This window comes from Macaca thibetana, chromosome 1 (genome assembly GCF_024542745.1).
Source record: "Macaca thibetana thibetana isolate TM-01 chromosome 1, ASM2454274v1, whole genome shotgun sequence".
Taxonomy (NCBI): Eukaryota; Metazoa; Chordata; class Mammalia; order Primates; family Cercopithecidae; genus Macaca; species Macaca thibetana.
Window position 1 is genome coordinate 46,559,499 of NC_065578.1, and position 14,659 is coordinate 46,574,157.

Here is a 14,659-nt window from a genome sequence, read left to right on the forward strand (position 1 = left end):
TAGGGGGTGTCCAGTCCTCAGGGCAACTGGGGCCAGGGAGAGGAGAGGGAGAAATTAAGCGGATTCCCAGACCCGTGAACAGACACACCCAGGCAAATGCCGTTTCCACAGAGACTCATGGAGAGTGAGACAGTCACAGAGACCGAGACAAACGGATGCCGAGACCGAGAGGGTCGGAGGACAGGCAAACTCGGAGCGGCAGACCGGCCCGCGCCCCAGGAACGCGGCCACAGCTGCCGCCGCTCTGCCCGGCCTCCCCACGCGGAGAGGGGTGGCGGGCTCGGCCGCGGAGGGAGGAGAGGGCGCCCCGCCGCAATCTCACCTCTCCCAGGCCCAAGGCTGCGGGCGCCAAGTTTGCTCCTGGTGATCACTCGAATGCGTCTCCTCTCGGGCCGAAAGTCGTGCGAGCTCGGGTGGGAGCCGCGGGCCGCGCTGGGGCAGCGTGGGTCCCGGCGTCTCAGGCTCGCGCTCCCACTGCGCTACGGCCCCAGTGGCCCGGGCGCCGCCTTGGGAAGAGGACGGGTGGGGGCTGCTGCCACTTCCCTGGCTGCGGCTGGCGCCCGAGTGAGCCTTAACATCCAGGGGCTGAGCGTTCTGAAGGCGGCGGCTCCACAGAGCGCAGGGTGCAGGAGCAGCGGCGAAGACAAGGGCCCACCTCCGGCCACTCCAGCCCAGCTCCCGCTGCGGCGGCTGTTTGTTCCCGCCAGGCCCCTCAGCGGAGGCGCTACGCCCGCCTCTGCCGCCTCGCCCCACCCCGCCCAGGGAGCTCCGCCCTGGCCCGCGGCTCTTCCGCCTTAGGCAGCCGCTAGGCGGGAGGGACAGTCCCCCACCCCCAACCACTGCAACCCCGAGGGGACTAGGAGCTGAGGCCCGCCCAGGTAAGGAAAGGCCTCAGCTCCTTCCGCCCCTGCGGCGGTCCCAGCTCGGGCTCCTGGGGTAGTGGCGGGGGCCGCCAACTGGGCGCGCCCTGGAAGGTGAGCGCGGCCGAGCTGGGCCGCCAGGGGGCGCTGCGGAGCCAGGGGACACCCCTCCCTGCCTGCCTTAGTCCCCCGCCCCCTCCCCGCCCGCGCGCAAAACGCACTCGCCCCAGAGGCAGCGCGGCCGAGCCGGAGCCGCTGCCGGAGCGGAGCCGGAGAGTGGCGGCGGCGGCGGCAGCGGCACCATGACCCTGGGCAGCTGCTGCTGCGAGATCATGTCCTCCGAGAGCTCCCCGGCCGCGCTGTCCGAGGCCGACGCAGACATAGACGTGGTGGGCGGCGGCAGCGGAGGGGGGGAGCTCCCAGCCCGCTCCGGGCCCCGCGCCCCCCGGGACGCGCTCCCCCACGGCCACGAGCCTCCCCCGGAGGAAGCCGAGGCAGACGTAGCCGAGGACGAGGAAGAGTCGGGTGGCTGCTCGGACGGCGAGCCCCGAGCTCTGGCGCCCCGGGGGGCGGCGGCCGCAGCGGGGAGCCCAGGGCCAGGCGCGGCGGCGGCCCGCGGCGCAGCGGGGCCCGGGCCGGGACCGCCGTCGGGGGGCGCGGCGACACGGAGCCCTTTGGTGAAGCCGCCCTACTCGTACATCGCGCTCATCACCATGGCCATCCTGCAGAGCCCCAAGAAGCGGCTGACGCTGAGCGAGATCTGCGAGTTCATCAGCGGCCGCTTCCCCTACTACCGGGAGAAGTTCCCCGCCTGGCAGAACAGCATCCGCCACAACCTCTCGCTCAACGACTGCTTCGTCAAGATCCCCCGCGAGCCGGGCAACCCGGGAAAGGGCAACTACTGGACGCTGGACCCGGAGTCGGCCGACATGTTCGACAACGGCAGCTTCCTGCGGCGCCGCAAGCGCTTCAAGCGGCAGCCCCTGCCGCCGCCGCACCCACACCCGCACCCTCACCCGGAGCTGCTGCTGCGTGGCGGGGCCGCGGCGGCGGGGGACCCCGGCTCTTTCCTGCCCGGCTTCGCTGCCTACGGCGCCTACGGCTACGGCTACGGGCTGGCTCTCCCGGCCTACGGCGCACCCCCGCCGGGGCCGGCCACGCACCCGCACCCGCATCCGCATCCGCACGCTTTTGCCTTCGCCGCGGCAGCCGCCGCCGCTCCTTGCCAGCTGTCGGTTCCCCCAGGCCGCGCCGCCGCGCCTCCACCCGGACCTCCGACGGCCTCGGTGTTCGCGGGCGCGGCATCTGCCCCAGCTCCTGCGCCAGCCTCAGGCTCGGGCCCGGGCCCCGCAGGCCTGCCCGCCTTCCTGGGCGCCGAGCTGGGCTGCGCCAAAGCCTTCTACCCGGCGTCCCTGAGCCCTCCCGCAGCCGGCACCGCGGCGGGTCTGTCCACCGCACTTCTGCGCCAGGGTCTCAAGACGGACGCGGGCGGTGGTGCAGGCGGCGGGGGCGCCGGAACAGGGCAAAGGCCTTCCTTCTCTATAGACCACATCATGGGCCACGGTGGCGGCGGGGCAGCACCCCCGGGCGCCGGCGAGGGCTCGCCGGGACCGCCATTCGCCGCAGCCGCGGGTCCTGGGGGCCAAGCCCAGGTCTTGGCCATGCTGACTGCTCCGGCCCTGGCTCCGGTAGCGGGCCACATTCGCCTCTCGCATCCCGGGGACGCGCTGCTGTCCTCAGGGTCCCCGTTTGCCAGCAAAGTCGCCGGCCTTAGTGGCTGCCACTTCTGACCGCAGCAGGCCCAGGGCCGGTTAGGTCCGCACTCCTCAGCCTCTCCCGGGAGCTTCTGCGGTCCCAGCGGAACTCAGGGAGTCTATTTATGAAGTCTCCAGACCTTGGGCCGGCACGCGTGACTCGGCACTTCAGTCTCCACGCACAGAATCTCGCAGATAGTTGGGACCAAGCGGGCTCTATCGTTCAGGGCGACAGGCCCGGGGCTACGCGAAGAAGTCGCAGGCCAAGATCCTTTACAGTTTGAGAAATAAAAGCAGGGGGGTGGGGGCTTCGTTTTTCCCCTGCCTCTGCGCCTCTCGGCGAACACATTCCCGGAGAGATGCCTGACCAGGCTCCACGGATCCCGCCAGAAACACCAACAGAGGGTCTCCCTTTCTGCCTTTCCCCTCTCACTTCTTCCCCAACGTTGAGACCCGGCTTGTCCAATATTATAATTTAAAGACATCTATTATCTGCTTTGTGCTTAAAAGAAAAATTCAACTTTTTTTTTTTTTTTTTTTTTTTGCTGTTCTCCAAGGAAGTTCGTTTCCTCTGAAGCCTAAACCAGTGTCTACGCAGGCGGAGCGGAACGGAGAGGTGAAGCAGGGGGTCTTCATATTCCCAGCAAAAACCCTGGATCCCACTCCACTGAGGAAAATCCTTTCTCTTTTGTGTTTGGGTGCTTTTAAAGGAATTTTTTTCCTTTCCCTTGACTGGCTGGGTCCAGCCATCCCCGACCAGCAACCCTGTCAGTGTTCCACTCTGTCCCAGGCCCTGTGATATTTATTGTGGCTAAAGGCAATGAGATTGGGTGGAAGAGAAGGGTCTGGGCCAGGGACTGGAGAGGTGGGGTTGGAGTGGGCAAGGGCACACCCTGTGGCAGGGGGTCCTGTAATTTTATGTAAATATCTGTACAGCGGGCTGCTCGGCGTTCTCTGTCCACTGGGTGTGCATTGATTTAAACTTCTCCACTGTGGGGAAACTCTGTGAAATCGTCTGATGGTCTGTGTGGAAGAAAAGAAAAATCTGTCTACCCCCTATTCCCCATTGGTGTCAATTGAATAAATGTATGTGAACTTCAGCAGTCACCAGCTCTGTCTGCTTGCCTGCACTCTCCCTGGCCCCTAATGGGGCTCTCCCAGAAAAGCTTAGCTCCCCAGCAGAGGGGGAGTGAGGAAAGGCCCCTGGGCAGCCCACGCAGGCAGAGAAGGGTTTGAGCTTAGAGGATGCAAGGGGCACTTTAGTCTTGGCCTTCAGCTGCTAATGAGGCCGAATCTCTGGGAAGCCTGTGGCCTCTCCCGCACTTTCATTTTCGTTCTAGTCTTAAGAAGGTTTTTGGCTGGAGTTTTGCCTGAGGTTGTGTTTCCAGTGCACCTGAGGATTCTCATGTCCTTCTAGTTTGGATGTTGGCACAGCTTGGGCAGATCTGGGTGCTAAGGGTTCATGAACACTCTACCCACTAAGTACAATTTAAGGTGAATATGTCTGGTGATGTGTACTCCGTATGCCTCTATTTCTGAGTGAAGGGCTTTTATGGAACTTTTGATTCGTTTTTGTGTTTGTCTGGGTCGGCACAGCTGCTTGCTTTTTTGTCGTGTGTGTGTGTGTGTGTGTGTGTGTGTGTGTGTGTGTGTGAACTGTATTTCAGAATATCTGCATTTTTATTTCTATGTATGTCGGTGAACATGTCTTTGTGATGTTTGTGATTCTCAGTCCTGTCTTTCTGTCTCTGAGAGGAGAGGTTTCTCCCTCGCCGCTTTAGGGCCTTATCTGGAATCCCCTCTCCCCCCGCCACCCCCCAACACAGTAACAGAGTAAAAGGCTTGGACTGAGGACTGTGAAACCTTTCTTTCCTACAGCCTCCAGAGAGGGTTAGAGGGGCACCATGAGCTGCTCATTCACTGTGAGATGAATGAGTCAGTGGGGTTACATTCAAGGTAAAACTTATCCCTTGAGCCAGACTCATAGCTGGAAGCTACTGCCTGAGTGCAAATCCATTGGTCTTGTTGGAGTCTTCCATAAACCCATTGAGCCTCCCATTTCTCTGCTTGTGCCCAGGACTCCCAGTGGCCAGACTTGTGTTGAGTGAGAGATGATCTTTTGGTGAAGCAGAGATGACTGCTTAGCTCTTTTCTCTGTATATTCCAGTGAGATTAATAGGAGAGGAGAAACAGAGGTGCAAGAAGAGGCAATGTCGCCTTCACAGAAAACAGACACATGTTGAGGGCAAGGGTTGGGAGATGAAGTGACAGAGAAGGAAGAAGACAGGGTCAGAGACCCAGATGCAGGGAACTTGAGAGGGGTGAGCCACACAGGCCTCTTCAGCTAGGATCCCTGCAGCTGGCAATAGTAGAAAAGAAGGAGGAGGTGGAGGACTGAGACCACTGTAGAAAGGGTGTCAAAATCAGGATTAGGGTGGGAAGAACACACCAGAGCTGGGGAAGGGTTGTTTGGGATTCCCAAGTCTCTCATCGCCTTCACCAGTGGAGAAGAGATGAGGCTCAAGGTGCATATAGTAGACGCAGTCCCTCTGCCAGAGGCAAGGCAACCCTCTCCTTGTTGAGAGACTGTGGAAGTGGAGGGAGGTCAAATGGAGTGGGCCACCTTCCCACCATTTATCAAATGGTCCAGGTGAAGTAAGGTTAGATTGGATAGTATAAAGGGAGAAACAGCTGCTGATACTGGGATGATGGTCTCTGGCTGGTTGCTTCATTTACTTAAATTTCTCCGAGTTTAATTTCGTTTATTTTCACTTGAGGAAGGGTGACTGTGACTGAAGGAACATGCACTCACACAAGTGAGCGTGTGTGTGTGTGTGTGTGCGCGCGCGCTCTCAGTAAAGCACTTTGTAGCTATGTGACCTCACCATGAATATGTCACTCCCAGATATTAGATTGGAGCTTTATGTAAAATATTTATTAATTGGTTTTTCCTCTTTAGAGGAGAAAATTAAGTCAGCCAGAATTATGTCTGATGGTGGATAGTTAGATGAGATAATTCCACAACTGCTATTTATAGGAGAAGCAGCAGACCCTTTTGTGTGTGTGTGTGTGTGTGTGTGTGTGTGTGTGTGTGTGTGTGTGTGTGTGTGTGTATGTGAATTTATCTGAGCATGTTGCTTGGTGTCTGTGTATTGGAGGAGCCGTATCAGGAAAAGGTAGGAAAAAGAGGACTGGGGAACAAGAGTGAGATGCATCCTTATAGGGGCTTCTAGGGATCTTGGAGCCCCAGACCCATGACTCAAACGCCACTTTCTCAGTGGGCCAAGAAGGGTAGACCTGAGCCAGAGAAGATTGTGGTCTGAGGACTGGGAGTCAGAAGCCACTGATGCCCAACTGGCCTTGAAAAATACCCAGAAAGGGAATTGCTGCGGGAGCTCCCAAGACTCCAGATGCTTATGGCAGAGAAGAAGGGAGGGTATTTAGAGTTTGGGGCTCCTTTAGGTTGTCTTTCTGGGGAACCTGTTAGGAGCTGGGAAGAGCCCATTTGGGATCTGGACTTCAAGGCAAAGGATGAGGGAGTTCAGGATTTGTATGGTAGAATCCTCCTGTATGTTTTTTAATTCCTCCTGACTGGAAGGGCCTAATGGGTGACTCCCTCCCAACCTATGGGTGCATAGGGTGGGTGTTCAGTTTAAGGAGGCTCACTTAGGCATCCTGGGAGGAGAAACAGGCTATCCCATCTGGAGGGGCTCCTGTAGGTTTCCTCTGTGCTTGGGTGGAGGCAACTGAGGTTCTGCTGCCCTGCAGGCCCCAACAATCAGTGACAATAATAAGAAAATATTCAGGGCATACCTTCATCTCTCGAAGGTGAGAAAAAAAAAGAAGGTAGAAAATCGGCCTGGGGTTCAGAGTGCTGCTGAGAGCTGGCAGTTTAAAGGGAAAGAAAATTGGCGAATTTCACTGGTCAATTTCACTTCATTTCGTTCAATTTCGTTCAATTTCATTCCTTTTCATCCAGCGCCGGGAGGCCCGAGGCCACAAGGAAGGGGAGGGGGTCTTTCCGGGCGAATTTCCCTCATCTTATAGATTTACTTTCCAGGGCTGTGAGGAACAGCCTTGATTCTGAAACTTCGACATACGTTTTTCAGCCGCCGCTAAGAGCAGACATTTTATTTTATTGAAGGGTATTTGGTTTGGGTGATCGAAGCACATCGGTAAGCCTCTCCGCACTTCTCTTTTGCAGCCCAATTAAAGCGGTTAATTCTTTTCACCGCTTATTCCTCCCCATCTTTCTTTCTTTCTCCTGGGGCTCCTCGGACCACCCAGGAGCCGGAGTTGAGGTGGGGGCGGACACTTCCCCTCCATATCCAATTTGTTCTCGCCACAGCGGGCGCGTCTTCGTGGTTACAAAGCGCTTTTTCCCTGATGACTTTTTTCCCTTTTTCAAAAACACTTCTTTCTCCCCCCTTCAACTAGCAACCCTCCCCAGGCCCACCCCTCCTCCCTCTCCGCTCCGGTTTATTTAAACTTCGCCTCCTCCAGCGCCGCCGCAGCGCGCACTTAATGAAGTTGAAGGCTCGGTGAGCCCGGGTGAAGAGGGTTTGGAATCTGTTGAAAGGGGCGTTTTGTGACACTGATTGGGGCGGGGGCGGGGGCAGTCGCGGACCAGACAATGACCGACCAGGCGGGTTTTCCTGCGCACAGGGTCAGGCGAATAAAGGCGCCGACGCTGTTTAAACGAGGGACCCCGCAAGAGAAAGGGAGAAAAGATTTTGAGTGTGGAGCGTGCCTCGTAAGGTTTCGTGCTTAGGGGAAGTTGGGAGGAGGCACCTCGCCTAGAGTCTTTACGGACCGAATTCGGAGTTTATTTAGAATCCTATGCATCAAGCCAAAGAAAAGCGGGGCGAGTTTGGGTTTGCGCCTGACTTAATTCCGATACATGCCTCAAAAGGTGGTCTAGGCTGGGGCCTGGGGAGGCGTTCAGGAGGGCCAACCGGGACGATGACATCCAGCCCACATTTGTCTCTGTGGCTGGCGCTCCGAGGTTTGGCGCTCTGGAGAAACGTTGAAAGAAAACTAAAGATGGGCAGTGGTCGGGCAGGATAACTCATCCTCCTAAAGCGTTTGTGAGCAAAACAAATGTTGATTGGATTTTTTGGAGCGGAATTACTCTGCTCTTTAAGGTCGGCGCAGACACGTACCAACAGAGAACCTGCAGACAGGACAGAGGTTTCCAGCTCTGGTTTCGGGAACGTATTTTTCCGCGGGCTAGTGGGCGCGGCGCGGCGCTGGGCGGAGCGGGCACCGCCTCCTTCCGTAGCGGAGCAAGAGCTGCGGCTGGAGGCTGCGGCCGCTCCGGAGGCCTGGAGGCTTCGAACTGCGGGGGAAGGAAGGCGGTTTCCTCCGCAGCGCCCCGGAGCTGGACTCCCCACCGTCACCTTGTGGGTTGTTTCTGGCGCTCCCTCCGCTCTCAGCCTCGAGTCCTGGGTCCCTGCGGAGCGCTGTCTTTTCGCTCCACGCGGACTCCGAGCGGAAGTCGCTCGCTGTCCGAGACTTTGCATTTCTCCCGCAGCGGAGGTCTCTGCCCGGTGCCTTCCTCCTGGCACGCCAGCCTCCTCGCCGAAATTTAGTCGTCAAGAGGGTAACAGAGTCCCAGGCTTTACTGCCACTCCACTCCCTGCTCGGTTATTTAAGAGATATGCGGCTTCCGGGGGGTTTTCTTCAGACCCCGCAAGTGCGCTAGGCTGGGAAGGATGCGCTCAGATGCAGCTACAGAGGTTCCGCGCGTTTCACCACGGGAAGCCCGGGCCTTAGAGATCTGTTCTCGGTTCTCCAGGTGTTGGAAAGTTGCCTCAGGCTGCTCCCACCTCTGGGGCATTTCTGTCTACGCAGGCAGAAGGATCTTTGGAATTGCGGTTGCATGGATCTTAGTTCTGGAAAGGGGGAATCACTGGGGGAACAAAAAATTCAAATCCGTCCCTTGTATTCCTAAAAATCACTGCAGACCTGAAAAGTGCATTTCGAGTTATCTGTGTAGACACTGCCGGGGTGTGTGTGGTGGCGGAGGGTGGGAGAAGCGCCGAGGGTACAGGAGTGGACTTTATTGTTCACATTAACTCACCGGTGCTTAGAGAGGATCCGCGATTCGCGCCCTTCTCCCCCAGCAGGTGTCTATGCAGTTCGGACTCCTGGGCTTGGATGCCCCATCCCATTCAGATGCAAATGTGCTGGGTTCGGGTTGAGTGTGGGAAGTCCACCCCCCTACCCCCACCCCTGCCCACGCCTTCCTTCCCTGACGCCTCTTCTGGGCCTTTTGGGTTCCGGTCTCAACTTTGAGTTGCTTGTAAATCTTTTTGAGATAGATCTTACCTCCTCAACAGTCACCATAGACAAAGAGGGCAACTAGTGAGGCTACTGCGTGAATTAGCCTCGGACCCAGAGGGCAGGAGCTTGGGGGTTTTGAGGACAGCACGGCTCCACTTTCCGCTTTGGAGTGGAACCTCACACAGCAGATAGTTTGTGCAGCTGGGAAGATGGGCCCTGAACCCGAACGGTATGAGGATATGTATCCTAAGGCCGGTTTTGGCCCCAGTTCACTAGGTCCCGGCCGCCCCAGCCAGCTATGGTTTGTAGAGTCCGAAGGCAGGCAGGAGGATCTCAGATTGAGGATTGAGCAAGGACTGAGGATCGTTCCTTGTGTCTGTTTGCAAGCCCATGGGTCTTGCAATGCGAGGGCAGACAAACTACGAAGTGGGCTCCGGTTCCGATGAGCCATAGGGCCTCTCCGGCCCCTGATCTGAGCACCCCTCACCTTGGTCCATCTGCTGACCATCTAAAATGTGTAAGGCCAGCGTCAGGGCTCAGTGTGTGACCAAGAACAGTTTTCCTGCTTGAGGGGTTACCTGGTAATGCTGAAACACAGGCGAGTTAATTTTCCCCCAACTCTGGGGATCTTTTTCCTGTCTGGCTCCTTCTTTCCTTCCTTAAATATTTACTGAGCACCTATGGGCATTGTCCTGGAGGTGCAAGCAGTGAATTTCTGCCTGGCATCATTACAAGCAATCTAACTTGGGAGTTGAGAAACCAAAGAAAGATATAACAATGAATTATCACCATATTTGAAGTTAAAAAAAAAAAAAAGAAGAACTTTGGTATTTTAAGGGTTAAGTTTGTAGCTTTTCACTTTGTCATAACTGCTCCAGGTATCACAGCCCATCGATGTGTGCCTTCTGGGTGTTTGGGATCTGTGATTGTGTTTATGCTTGTGTGTGAGAGGGTATGGATATGCATCAGTGTGTGCAGGAGAATGTGCTTAGGGGTAGATATTGATGAATGACTATGTGTGTGCTAAGGTATACTTGTGATGTATCAGTGTGAGTCTGTGAGTGCAGTGAGTCTCCCTGTCTTGGGCAGAGGCTGGAGAAATGTGAGTGAAGAGGATTGGAGTGGAAGGGTTAGGAATGGGTCCCTGCCTGAGTTCCCAGCCTCTTCCTCTGTTCCTTAGCAAAGATTAGGACCTGTCCTTCTTCCAGCTTCCTTCCCTACTGCAGACAAGGATGGGAACGTGGAGCACAAAGTGAAGGTGCTAATGGAGTGTAGTGAGGGCAGCAGTGGAGCAGTCAGTCCTCCTCCCATGGTTCTTACCTCTTACTTTTCCCGCTATGTCCAGCCCCTGCAGCCTGCCTGGGGGTCAGGATCCAGGTTGTTCCGGAGTAGCTGAGAGGCTTCTTTGTGTGGCCCTGGACCTGTTCTCTGGTCTGGTGCTGCTAGCCCCCTCTCCTCTAGACCACACAGAGTGTGCTGGCTACTGGTCCTAGGTGACTGTGGAGTCTTCCCTTCCATTGCCAGAAAACTAGCCTACATCAAGGAGGCAGGTGCAGGCTGTAGAGCCTTAAATGCCAGAGCTTGCAGGGTCTCCAAGGCTAACATTGTATGGGAAACTGGACTAGAGGGGGTGAGCAGTGGCATTTACCCAGAGTTGCTCAGCAGGATCCTGGATATAAAGTTGGACCCTGCAGCATCTATGCACTAACATATAAAATTAACATAGACAATTAACATAGACAAATAACATAGACAATAGACACTGGTCCAGATCTTTTCCTTTTATTTTTAGTTGATGCATGTAATTGTATGTAAATTACATACAATTTAATTGTATGTAAATCCCATACAATTTAATTGTATGTAAATCCCATATTTGTAGGATACAGAATATTTGATACATGCATATAATATGTAATGATCAAATAAAGGTAATTAGCATAACTCTCACCTCAAACATCATTTCTTTTTGTCGTGAACATTAGAAATCCTCTTCCAGGTTTTTGAAGATATATAATAAATTATTGTTAACTATATCTACCCTACAGTGCTATAGAACACTAGAACTTGTTTCTCCTATCTTGCCGCAGTTTTGTTTTCATTAAGGTATAGCTATTTTGAGAAAACTCAAAACCTAGCATCTCCTCTTGTCTCTAGGGAAATCTCAAATGTCACCTGGGCTGTCAATGCTGCTGAATGCCCCTTCCTTCCTAAAGGCAGGATGGGAGTAAAGTCAAGATCAAGGTGCAGGATAGCAGACAATTATCCAGATAAATCAGGCATGGAATAGATCACCTTTAGGTGAGAGAGGTGCTGGTGGCTTTAGGGAGAAGTGTAGGCTAGCAAGAGCGTCTGGCGCTCCACTTTCCCCAGGGTTCCTGGGCTGGGAGAGGTGGCCGAATTCTCCTCCTAGTCCCAGGCAGAGCAGAAAGTCCAGTGCCAGTGACCCCCTTGGAGGAGAGGAAGGGGTAGGGGAATGGTCAGAGTTTGCCAGTAAATGTCTCTATTTTTCAGGTCTTCCAATGTGGTGGCTTCTCTGCCTCTTTTGCTTCCACGAGTCTGTTGGAGAATCTGTCAGTTGGCCCACTGGAGTGCTCCAAGCCTTGCTTCCCTCACCCCACCTGACTCTAGGCCTTTTATAAAGTGAAGAATAAACAAAGAAAATCTGGGCCACTCGGGTCCCAGGCAGCTTTGGTTGGAGCCATTCCTTCCTGGGTCAGATATGCTGACCAAGCTTCAGGGCTTTGGGGTGTGTGTATGTGTACGTCCAAGTGTAGCATTAGGAATTCTGAATTACACTTACCTCTGGAAGCTACCAGAGCTTTTTGGTGTCTCTTTTCAGTCCTCCTGGATCTTTACCTTACCACCTACCCTGAAGATACTTATCTAATATTGGGAGTAGAGAAGGGGAGGAGGTGAGAAGATTCCTGATTCCGGCCTGGATGCTGACTCTCTGTGGCCTTGGGCAACTACTCCCCCTACCCACGCTGGGCCTCCATTTCTCTGTGTCAGAAATGGAGCTGGGGAAAGTTAGCCTGGACTTACCTCCTGAGTCTGGGGTCAGTGGCTGCTTCCCAGCTCCTCTCTTTAGTCTGCTGAACAGCTCATGCCCCTCCCTCAGCTCTCCCTCTGCAGCAAGGGTGCTGGATGGGACAGTGCTGAACTTTGGAGACATCTCAGGAGCAGCCTCAGGACTTCTACCATAGCTGCCTGTGGGAGCTTGGTTCACTTTCTTTCTGGATCTAAGAGGCTTCCACGTGGGACCCAGGGCTTTTTCCTTCCCTGGCAGGGCCATGGAGAGGTGGCCAAATCTCTGTGTATGCCTTGGTCGCCGGTTTTGCATAAATATACCTCCTTTGGGGAGAAGGGGGAATGTGGATGAGGGTGAAGGTGAGTCGCTGCCTGAAGCTGGCAGAGCTCAGCCCATCCCATTGTGTCTCCCGTGGCGCTGAGATAGGGTGGCACAAAATGGAAAAGGGAGCGTCTAATCCAGCTCTCTTTTACTCCTGTCTCTGTTCACCCTGAGCCACCCAGCCTTCTTTCCCGGAAGCCTTGCCCGGATGAGTGCTGGGGAGTGGGGAGAGGCGGGGCACCCCACAGGAGCTGGAGGGCTGGAACCTGCCTTTGTGGGGGAGGGGGTCAGAATGTTCTCAAAGCCTGAGTGGGGAGGGGGCTGTGGCTTGGCTCCCTCCCTAAAAGTCCCCGCCCAGGCCAAACCTCAGAACTTGCTTTTGTGGGGTTGTAGCTGGAAGTACTCGAAGCCTGGGGGCCCTGGGGGCCGGGTCCAGAGCTTTCAGAGGCAAGTCCGCCGAGTGAGTGTCTGAGGATGGAGACGCGAGGGGGAATGGGGAGGGGCGGGCTCTGTTGCCGCTTACCCTGGAGCTGGGGCTCCGGTTTTCCGGTTGAAGTTCTCCTCTCTGCCTACATCTTGGATTCTGGGTCTCAGATGCAATCGCACACCCAAATTGCATCCTGTGACCTGAAAGAGTCTCAAACATGCGTGCAAAGAATATTCAGAAGCAGATGCAATTTCTGAAGAGCGAGGCCCGGGACTGAGTCGGCGAGGCTCCCAGTTCGAGAGAGCGGAGCCAGGGTGGAGAGCTCCGGAGGGAGATTCCTGAAAGCCTCCCTGGCACCGGATCCTGAGCGCAGGCCGGGCCCAGCCACTGGGGGGCGCCGCTGGCCCCCAAGTACCGGGAGCTTGCCCTCTGCTGACCAGGATTCACCCTGGCTGGCAGAGACTACCCTACGCTCTGCTCACCGGGCCACCCCGCCCCGCTCCGCGCTGACCCTCCGTTAGAGGCTGACTCTGCAAACTAGGACGATCTTGCGCCTATGCGGGACGACCCAGCGCTAAAAAGGGATGACCCGATACCATCGGGGGTGACCCTGCTTTGAGTGGGTCTGACCCTGTGCTAACAGAGATGACCTTAAACTGACAGAGGCAGATCCTATGCTAACCGGGATGTGCTTGCGCTACCAAGATTGGCTTTGTGCGCTCCCTCTTAAGGCTTACCCTGCACAGATTAGGTGCTAAGGCTTGTAGTCCTTGTTACGGTCCCTGTAGCTCTTGCACCGCAGCAGGGATGCCCTATTCCACCTCCAAACTGGTAGCTGCTTTATTTCTCTCCCCCTAGCCCTTTGGGGGCAGTTCTGGGACACCTGGTTGGAGAGAAGGCTGCAATGGCTGGGCACACCCTGCACCTCTGGGAGGAGGAGTTCACAATCTCAAGGAGGAGGTGGCTGAGTTGTGGCAAGGGAACTGATTTTATGGAGGCTGCAGCATCTTGGGGGCCAGGACTGTGAGTGCTTTTCTGTGTCTGTGCTCCTGACCCCAGAGCCCCGCCTTGCCGCACCCACACCCTCTCCACATACATAGGTGGCTTTCTTTTTGCACCACTCCGTCCTCCCGGGCCTACTCTCCCTCTCTGTAAAATGAAATGAGCTTATCACCAGACTGCCCTCATCTGCTGGAATGTCCTTGTCAGTCTCAATTCACTTCACCATTCTTTTATTACTCACGTTGTGCCTGGTCCTCTCCTCTACGCTGGGGAGAGAGTGATGAACAAAACCGATGTGGTTCGTATCCTCAAGATGGTGACAATCTAGTGGAGGAGAGAAAAATGCATGTGGAATTAAAGCTGTAATATGGGTGCAGAGGGAAGAATGCTGATGGCCTTGAGAGAGAATAGCTGAAGGATGTTACGGGGTGGGGATTCCTCCCCAGCTCTGGAGCCTGTTGTGGGGAGAACTTGTCACCCCATACTCGATCCTGTTTGACTCTGATTTCAGTGAACAGACCTCTGACCACTGGGCTTGCTGGTCAGGGCAGCTATAGGGAGCCAGGAGCCCCTCCCAGTGTGTCATTATCCATCCCAGATTCCCATTTGAGCAGCCCTCCTCCAATATCACCAGGAGGGATTCACCCTTCATTCCAGCACCCAGAGCAGCTTCCTCTCCCCAGGTCCTTGGATTTGGAAGAAGCAGTCTACCCCTCAAGACCAGGGTGTGGAAGTCAGGCTGGCTTTGGGATATGAGACTGCTTCAGTTCTGAGATCTCTCTCTCTCTCCCTCTCTTTCTTTTTCACTGAACGCCATAGTCACACTGAGATCTCTATCCAGTATGCTGTCTGGCACAATAAATAGTTGTTGATGAAAAGAATAATTCTAGGAGCATACTTTTCAATGAGCCCAACAAGCAGGCCCCAGCTCTCTAGAGCTGCACGGAGAAGATGAGTGCTCCCAGCCCAAGGACAGAGG

General features: G+C 55.4%; 1 protein-coding gene across 1 annotated transcript; it reads left to right on the top strand.

The window, feature by feature from the left end:
- Positions 1-695: 695 nt before the first annotated feature.
- FOXD2 (forkhead box D2) lies at positions 696-3,714 on the top strand. Its single transcript, XM_050749524.1, has one exon. It carries the CDS (start codon positions 1,163-1,165, stop codon positions 2,648-2,650), a length of 1,488 nt encoding a protein of 495 aa, XP_050605481.1. The 5' UTR covers positions 696-1,162; the 3' UTR covers positions 2,651-3,714.
- The last annotated feature ends 10,945 nt before the right edge of the window (positions 3,715-14,659 follow it).

Bases quoted from the DNA above. Each gene is read 5' to 3' on its own strand.
- FOXD2 (XM_050749524.1), top strand. From the start codon at position 1,163: ATGACCCTGGGCAGCTGCTGCTGCGAGATCATGTCCTCCGAGAGCTCC.